Source organism: Emys orbicularis, chromosome 8 (genome assembly GCF_028017835.1).
Source record: "Emys orbicularis isolate rEmyOrb1 chromosome 8, rEmyOrb1.hap1, whole genome shotgun sequence".
Taxonomy (NCBI): Eukaryota; Metazoa; Chordata; order Testudines; family Emydidae; genus Emys; species Emys orbicularis.
Window position 1 is genome coordinate 75,436,245 of NC_088690.1, and position 10,008 is coordinate 75,446,252.

Sequence of the window (10,008 nt, forward strand, 5' to 3'; positions counted from 1 at the left end):
CCTTCCAACCATATAGACCGGTTAGAGGGATGTGGGCACCCACATACCAAATCCTGCCCGGTCCATGGGGAGGGTGCATGTGAGATTGGGTAATCCACCAAGACATTTGGGAAATCAAAGTGCCTGGTGGACCTAACCAGGTTTGTGATCAGTGCTCCTGAAATAACACACGATATTTGGATAGGTCTTGGGAATCAGTGGACACTCTGGCCCTTAGAGCCCCCACAGCTTCAATGTATGTGCAAACTGAAACCAGGGGATGTCATCACTGCTCATGACAGTGTCTGCTGGGAAGGCATGGGGCTAGGAACTAACTTGACAGGACACTTGCTCTTCCAAGCTAATGACACCTATGTGTGCTTGAAGACCTCTGCTCTGTTAGATATACATTTTAATCTTACCACGGCTGCAGGCAGCCATCTTCTTTATTGGCCTGCTAATAAGGTTTCTCAGGTAGTCCTTAAGTACAAAATCCCCTTTAATTGGACCACCTTAATACCCAACTGCTTTCACAATCTGCTTTCACTCCTACCAGAAGTTCAAAAACTCTCCGAATTGCAAGGAGCTACTCAGGTACTTGAAAACATATATCAAATTGAAAAGCAAGCCTTCCATACAGCCCATCGTATATCCACATTATGTACTGAATCTGATGTAATGTGTAAAGTAACTAAGGTTATACGCCAACCCCATCATATCGCTGCAATAGGAGGGTTAACGCTTTTGGTATTGCTTGGATTAAGTCTTTGTATTTGCTATTGCTGCTGTAAAACACAGTGCTGTCCTTGTACCTGTCCACCTAACCCAAGGCAAGAAAGACTCCAGGCCCAGCCTCGGAAAGTAATAAAGTTGATGCATGTTTACAGTAATATTTGGATGGATAAAAAGGAAGAAGGGGAAGAGCAGAGGGAGATTTACCAACTTATGAATATGGAAGTTTAGGCAAAGGTGATGCCAAATAGGCATCAAATGGGGGATTGTAGTAGAAAATTGGCTCAGGCCTAAACTTTGGCTCAGGCCTGAGCTTTGTCGGGCCTGAACTTTGGTCAAGTTAACCGTAAAAAAAGGGGGGAGGGGTTATTGGAGACAGGGTAAAGGAAAAATACAAAAGCAGTACTATTTGTAATCACCAGGCTTGTGAAATGTAACTGCCAACTGCTAGTGTTCCAAAAGCTTGTAACCACAAAGGGCAAACTGTGAATAACAGGAAGGCTGGCTGGTGCTGCTTTCCTTTTATGGAAGGTGCATTCCAAGTATGGCAAAAATTGTTAACAAGGAAGTGTATATTGCTAATTGTGGTTTTATGCTATATAAGCTGCTGAGAATCTGTATTCGGGGGGACTGTCGGTTTGCTGGTACCCCCCTTGCATGCTTGTAATAAAGGGTCCTCAGGCGATTCTGATCCAAATGCAACACGACAGAAGTTTTACATTGTTTATTTTTGAGTGCAGTTATGTAACAAAAAAAATCTACTTTTGTAAGTTGCACTTTCATGATAAAGAGATTGCACTACAGTACTTGTATGAGGTGAATTGAAAAATACTATTTCTTTTATCATTTTACAGTGCAAATATTTATAATAAAATAGTATACACTGTTATTTCAGTTACAACACACAATACAATATATATGAAAATGTAGAAAAACATCCAAAATATTTCATAATTTTCAATTGGTATTCTATTGTTTAACAGTGTGATTAAAACTGTGATTAATCATGATTAATTTTTTAAATCATGATTAATGTTTTTGAGTTAATCGTGTGAGTTAACTGCGATTAATTGACAGCCCTAATATCTAGCATAGATTTGGAGGTGATATCAATCTAATTGTGATGCTGACATACCACATGTCAGCTCATGCCAAAGCCCCAAACCAATTCAGATATGTATTAATATAGATTAAAGTGGTTGTTAATTGTTTAAGAATGTATTTGGTATTTAAACTTCATGAAAACTAATGGGATGTTACATGCATTGTTTTCACTGATATGCATCCTGTTATAATATAATATAAAACATTTACATTCTATATTCCTCTGTAACTAAATAACCCACCAAATGAGAAAGAAGCCTTGTGTAATGCAATGAAGAACTTTAACAGGAAAGTGCTAATTTGAAGGCAAGTGGTCATTGTGTGTGCTGATCAGAGATCAAAGACTCTAAATGTACTCCTATCTCTCTATCAACCAAAGAGCCCATCTGGATGGTGAGCCTGTCAGCTTGATTTCTGTGAGAAAAAACTATACCTATGGATTCAGGGAAAGATCCTGCATGTCTGGACTGTTTGGACTGTTACAGGGAAGGGTACCAGAAGCAAAGCAGAGATCCCCAGAAACAATCTGGCTATCCTGAAAAGACTTTTCTGCCACCATTTGGGAATTAGAGACTATGACTCACCTGTAGGTATATTTTACGTGCTTTAGCCTGGCAACAGATCTCATTTCCTTTTCTTAGCTAATAAACCTATAGTTAGTTGACTATATACTTGACTACCAGGGTTATCTTTGGTGTGAGATCTAGAATGCAACTCGATCTGGGTGACTGGTCTCTTGGGACTGGGAGTAACCTGTAATGTTTGTGATTTTTGGTATAAATGACCATTTATGGTTAAGTTCAGTTTGTCTGGGTGGCAAGATAGACTGGAGAGTCTAATGGGACTGTATGGTAAAACTATTATAGTAATCAGGGCCAGCTCCAGGCACCAGCGGAGGAAGCATGTGCCTGGGGCGGCACATGCTAAGGGGCGGCATTCCAAGCGGTTTTTTGTTTTGTTTTGTTTTTTTGCTTGGGGTGGCAAAAATGGTAGAGCCGGCCCTGATAGTAATCCAGGAGTTCACACCTGTTACTGGTTTGGTGAAATCTAATCATGGAACCCATCACCAGTTTGGGGTGTCTGCACTGAGGTAGGCACTCAATGTCCTGAGGTACTCCAGATGGCCTGGCAGTAATATATTAAAGCAACTTTTGAAAATTGCACAGACATCCAATCAGTGTATTACCTTCTCAATGAGCCATGTCCTGGGATTCATTTATGATTTTGTTTTGAACCCCAATCAGCTTCCAATAGCCTCTGTATTTTAAAAATTGTCGGCCTGAAAAATACCTTCTTCCCCAAATTTTGCATTTCCCCCCTAAACAATCCCTGCCCTTTTCAGTGGGTCGGCATTGGTGAGGCCTCATCTGGAGTACTGTGTCCAGTTTTGGGCCCCACACTACAAGAAGGATGCGGAAAAATTGGAAAGAGTCCAGTGGAGGGCAACAAAAATGATTAGGGGCTGGAGCACATGACTTACGAGGAGAGGCTGAGGGAACTGGGATTGTTTAGTCTGCAGAAGAGAAAAATGAGGGGGGATTTGAGAGCTGCTTTCAACTACCTGAAAGGGGGTTCCAAAGAGGATGGATCTAGACTGTTCTCAGTGGTAGCAGATGACAGAACAAGGAGTAATGGTCTCAAGTTGCAGTGGCGGAGGTTTAGGTTGGATATTAGGAAAAACTTTTTCACTAGGAGGGTGGTGAAGTACTGCAATGGGTTACCTAGGGAGGTGGTAGAATCTCCTTCCTTATGCTCCAATACGTCTGTTAGTCTATAAGGTTCCACAGGACTCTTTGGCCTGGTCCCCACTAAGCCCCCACTTCGGACTAAGGTACGCAAATTCAGCTACGTTAATAACGTAGCTGAATTCGAAGTACCTTAGTCCGAACTTACCGCGGGTCCAGACGCGGCAGGCAGGCTCCCCCGTCGATGCCGCGTACTCCTCTCGCCGAGCTGGAGTACCGGCGTCGACGGCGAGCACTTCCGGGATCAATCCGGGATCGATTTATCGCGTCTAAACCAGACGCAATAAATCGATCCCAGAACATCGATTGCCTGCCGCTGGACCCTCCGGTAAGTGTAGACATACCCTTTGTTGCTCCTTCCTTAGAGGTTTTTAAGGTCAGGCTTGACAAAGCCCTGGCTGGGATGATTTAGTTGGGCTTGGTCCTGCTTTGAGCAGGGGGTTGGACTAGATGACCTCCTGAGGTCCCTTCCAACCCTGATATTCTATGATTCTATTATTCTATGAAGTTGTAACTACATCTACCTCCTGCACTGAGCAGCAAATAGAAAACATGGCTGAACTTCTGGACCGACTCTTCAGTCTATGGAATCCCTTCTCTCAATCCTCTGTTTTATCCAGACAAGAGAGATTGGGTGAAATCCTGGCCCATTTAAGTTAGTGGGTGTTTTACCATTAACATTAGTTGGCTAGCATTTCACCCATTCAGTTTATGCTACTTCCTGTATTTGAAATCAAGTCCTTCATTGAACCTGACGAGTAATTATAGCGCGTACAATCGTTCTCTCTGCATGTGTGTGTGTGCGCCCTCTCCCCCCCCCCCCCCCACACACAATTGGTACTCAGATAACATACCGAAATGGAAGCATTAGAGAGAGACAGAGAGAGGCAGGCAGATGGAAAGACGGTACAAACAGACGAAGGATGTAGTAACCTTCAAAATGCACTTATTTTCTTATCCTCAGTGCATCTTGTCAAAATACTATTAAACCATTCTGTACTAGTTCTGAAATATTCACCAAAACGGATTATTTTATGCCATATTTTTCAAGATAATAAGACTTTACGATTGTAATGTTTATAGCTTGTCAAAAGATTATGTACTTATCAATATTTTGAGTATTTATTTTTCCTAGTTTCTCTTTTCTATAACCGGTTAATTGGGCTCTAAGTTAGAAAGAATAACAAGGAAGAAAAGAAAAAAGCAATGCAATTTATCGGTACATTTAGCAGGAGAAGAGGGATTAATATGATGATTCAGCTTTCCGGAAACAATGAATGCGCAAATAATTGGAAAACACACCATTAACTCCCTGCATAGGATAATTGTAAGGAGAATAACATTAAACCATCCATTTATATTTTAAAAACTTTCATTAATGGAGTTTGTTCTATGAGCCTTCTTTTACGATTCCAAGATATAGATCATAGAGAGGAACTGTTTCCATATTAGAGATATGAACTAAGCACCGCCAGAATTTGCATACTACAAATGCCCCCGGAAAGGAAAGAGAAGAGCTCGCCTTGTGAAACGTTGACAGCCCAGGGCAACAGCGTTCTTTTCTAAGGCCACAAATCGGCGCTCCCAAAGCAGTTGATTACACTCTGAAGAACAGTACATGAGAATGTTCTTTACAACCTTCTTAGAAAACACATCCCTCATTTTCGCACACTCTGACTTCTATTGCACCCGGTAGCTCCGAATCCCTTGTGCAATCTCTCTCTCGCTCTTCCCCATTCAAAGATTTATTGACTATATTTCAATCAGTGAAACCGTTTTGATGTAACACAAAGAAATATTTTAATTTCCACTTCCGTGAAAATAACAAGGTAATATATTTAAGAAACAGTAACACCGGTATCTCAACTAAAACCTTAGCAAGTAAAATTAAATAATTAACTCCCACCAGTATTAAAATCACTTCCATACACCATATGTATACTGGAGGAAATAAAGAGGGAGACTGCAAATATTTCAACATAAAAGTTAAATTAATATTACTGAAATCTATACAGGCGTTAAAACAATCATTAATTCCATATTGCGCTAGAAAAGAGATAGGAAAAATATATTTAAGCGGCAGACAGTCTCACCTGACCGGCAGATTCCATTTCGTTATTCAGATGCGAGTTAATAACGCGATCCTGTACTTTCACTAAATCGATTCCAGAATTGCTTTGCTGAGCTGGGAGACGGGAGATAACAGGTCTCAGGAATTTGAACTCGCTAGTTCCCGAACCAGATGTTAAACAAACTTCATAACGATAATTTTGAGACAGAGTTCCGTTACCCGTCAAATTATTCTGGAAGTTGCCATCGCCATCAACATTGCCAGACGCAGGCATGCATGTTCCTCCATAATTTCTTCTCTGAAGTAGCTTGATTATTGAAAATATAATTATTGAAATTAGAAAAAGAAACGAAATTAAACACAAAGAAATGACTAAATACGTAGTTAATGTGTCATCCTTTTCCTCTTCTTCAACTACATCAGTAAACTGCATATACACGTCTGAAAACCCATCCACTAGAGCTATATTCAGAGTTGCAGATGAAGAAAGGGGCAATTCTCCACTGTCTCTAACAACCACTATGAGTTTTTGCTTCATTGTATCTCGGTCTGTTATTAGCCTCGTGGTTCTTATTTCACCATTTTGGGAACCCACAGTGAATAGACCTGTATCAGTAGCCTTCAGCAGCTGGTAGGAAAGCCAAGAATTCTGACCGGAATCTCCATCCACAGCCACCACCTTTGTCACTAGGTAACCCGCCTCCGCCGATCTAGGAACAAGGTCATTAGCGGGGGAACTGCTGTTCTGCAGAGGGTATAAAATGAAGGGGGTGTTGTCATTTTCATCAATTATCACAACTTGGATAATTACTTCAGAGCTTAATGGAGGGGACCCGCCATCTGCAGCTCTCACTGTAACCTGGAACTCTCTTATCTGTTCATAATCCATGGATCGCAGAGCGTACACATTCCCATTTTCCGAGTTTATGGAGATATAGGAGAGCTGCGGAAGGCCACCTACCTCAGCAGGCAATAGAGAGTATGTCACTTTGGCATTCTGCTCTGAGTCCGAATCAAAAGCATTGACTTTGCCAATCTTTATCCCTGGACCGTTGTTTTCTCGGACATACAGAGTGTATGATGTTTGACTGAACTCTGGGGAATTGTCATTAATGTCGGATATTTTCACTGTGATGGTCTTTTCAGTAGAGAGACTTGGAGATCCCAAATCCTGAGCACTGAGGGTTATATTATATGCGGAAACTTTCTCTCGGTCAAGTGTACTTTCAATCATCAGAGAGTAGGAATTTTTGAAAGTTGTTTTTAAAGAAAATGGAACGTCATCTTCTACGGAACATACTGTTCTCCCGTTGTCCCCAGAGTCCCGGTCTCTGACAATGAAAAGCGCCACCACCGTCTCAGCCAAGGAGTCCTCAAGTATCGGGCTGATGAGGGATGTTACTATCACTTCTGGGGCATTGTCATTCACATCTACAACGAGAACAAGCACTTTACAGTGCGCAGACAGACCCCCGCCATCTGTGGCCTGAATGTTTAACTCGTAAGTCTCAATCATTTCAAAGTCAATTGCGCCTGTGAGTCGAATTTCCCCTGTCATTGGATTTATATTAAAGGTTTTGCTATTTTCTTTGGATTTTTGGCTAAAGTAATAGGATATTTCCCCATACTTTCCCTCGTCTAAATCAGTAGCAGAAATAGTGACAACCAGATAATCTTTGGGGCTGTTTTCCAGAACTCGAGCTTTGTAAATGGTCTGAGAGAACACAGGGAGATTGTCGTTGGCATCCAGAACAATGACAAGGATTTGTGCTGTGCCGGACCTCGGAGGGGAGCCGCCATCTACAGCCGTGAGCACTAGCCTCACCTCCGGCTGATGCTCTCTATCCAATGCTTTATCCAGCACTAGCTCTGCATATTTCCTGCCGTCACTGTGTTCACCGGTATACACACGAAAATGGGCATTGGCGCTAATGCTGTAGTTCTGGAGGCTGTTGTTTCCCACATCTAAGTCCTGAGCGCTCTCTAGGGGAAACCGAGATCCTGGGGGACTCGTTTCCGGGATTTTAAAACGTATTTCACTTTCCAAGAACACTGGAGAATGATCATTTACATCATAAACCCTCACTTCAGTTCGATAAGATTGTAAAGGATTTTCCAGGATTATTTCAAATTGTATCGTGCAGGGGTCAGTTTGCCCGCACAATTTTTCTCTGTCCACTTTCTCTTTAATAAACAAGTCGCCTGTATTGCCATTTAGCTGGAAATACTGGCTGCCGTCTTCAGTAACAACGCGAGCCCTGCGAACAGACAAACCCTTCAGGTCTAGCCCTAGATCCTTTCCTACATTAGCCACAAAGGACCCGCTTTCCATTTCTTCGGGAACAGAATACCGAACTGTTCCGGATCCGATGGCCCACATGCAAAGAAACAGAAGGAGAGACGCGACTTGCCTTTTGAATGCTGTTCTCCTCTCGGTATCCGCCATTGTTTATATAAAAACACATGACAGGGCGATCCTGAAATAATATCACTAGTCGAGATTCATCCCAGGATTTTCATTTCCGGAAGATGTTCTTTCTAGAGTTTTAATTGATGTGAATCCCTTTGTAGTGTTCTCAGCAATTCCAGACAAAGCCTCTGCAGCACCTCTGCTCTTGTGGTCGTGGGATGTTTCATTCCTCAGGAGTGCATTACAATCTGCAATTGTAAGCCCTTCTTAGCCAACAGCGCCACCAGATGTCTGAACTTTATGTTCGTTGTTTTTTTTTTCCTGTTTTTTTTTTTAATGTATAAAATAGTATGTTGGGTAGTGTCCTACCCATATTTAAACACATAAAATATTTATTGTTTGAGTTGTTGATCGAAATTTATACAGAATCAACAAAAATGACATGAATTGAGATTCTTTTCATAGCATTTTAATATATTTTGTAAGTACATATGAATAGTGATTGAAAAATGAAAGGATTAAACTGTCATATCTACGGTATTTTATTAATCTGTTATCCAAATTATTTCAGTTCTAAAAATTCACGTTCCTTTTAGAGTTGGAATGTCTATCAGAGACATCTGAAATGAGGAGATGTGTGAAATCTTGAATTCCTAATATTCTGCTTTAGCTAGTAAAACACGTTAAAATAGTATATCTTAAACTGAAGCAGATGCTTCGCCAAACCACAGTAATTTGAAAATTTATAACTGGTCTTCTTATTTTACCCTCATTTCTTTTTGTCTGGATTTATTTATTTTTGTAAGCTTGTTACTATAATTTGTACTTATTTGTTTCACAACAGTTACTTCTTTTCATAGCTAACCATAAAGTTGTATTTAATTACTAGAGTCACAGATTCCAAGGCTGAATGGAGCATTGTACTCATCTAGTCTGATCTCCTGTCTGACACAGGCCACAGAACTTCCCCCATATAATTCCTAGATAATATCTTTTAGAAAAACATCCAATCTTGATCTTAAAATTGCAGATGATGAAGAATCCACCATAACCCTTGATAAATTGATCCAATGGTGAATTATTCACACTGTTAAAAGTTTACATATTATTTCCCTTCTGAATTTGTTTAGCTTCTACTTCCAGCCATGGGATCCTGTTATATCTTTCTCTGTTACATTGAAGAGCACATTATCAAATATCTTCCCCTTGTAAGTACTTATAAACTATAATCAAATCATCCCTTAACCTTCTCTTTGTTAAGATCAATAGAATTAGTTCCTTGCATCTATCACTATAAGGCATTTTTTCTAATCTTCTAATCATTCTAGCCTCTCTTCTCTGTACCCACTCTTATTGATCAACATCCTCTTAAATTCTGAAAACCAGAACTGTATTCCAATATTCCAGTAGCCATCACACCAGGTCCAAATACAGAGGTAAAATAGTCTCTCTACTCTACTCAAGATTCCCCTGTTTATGCATCCAATAATCATATTAGCCCTTTTGGCCACAGCATTGTACTGGGAGGTCTTGTCCTGCAGATAACCGACCACCTCCAAATCTTTTTCAGAGTCACTGTTTCCATGGACACAGTCCCCCATCCTGTAAATACAGCCTATGCTCTTTCTTTCTAAATACCTACCTTTACATTTAGCCCCAGTAAAAAGGCATATTGTTTGCTCGCGTCCAGCTTACCAAATGATCCAGATCACTCTGTATCAGTGACCTGTCTCCTCTCCCCCCCACACAGATTTTTGTTTCATCTGCAAACTTTAACAGTGATGATTTTATGTTTTCTTCCAGGCCATTAATAAAAATGTTAAATAACATAGGGTCAGTGTGGGACGGCACTAGAAACACACTCTTTGGATAATGATTCCCAATTTACAATTACATTTTGAGACCTATCAGTTAGCCAGCTTTTAATCCATTTAACGTGTGCCATGATAATTTTATCAGTCCAGGTT

The 10,008-nt window shown here is 40.6% G+C and overlaps 1 protein-coding gene across 1 annotated transcript; it reads right to left on the minus strand.

Annotated features, from left to right (window-relative positions):
• Positions 1 to 5,632: 5,632 nt before the first annotated feature.
• On the minus strand, positions 5,633 to 8,077 carry LOC135882937 (protocadherin beta-1-like). Its single transcript, XM_065409965.1, has one exon. It carries the CDS (start codon positions 8,075 to 8,077, stop codon positions 5,633 to 5,635), a length of 2,445 nt encoding a protein of 814 aa, XP_065266037.1.
• Between the last annotated feature and the right edge of the window lie 1,931 nt (positions 8,078 to 10,008).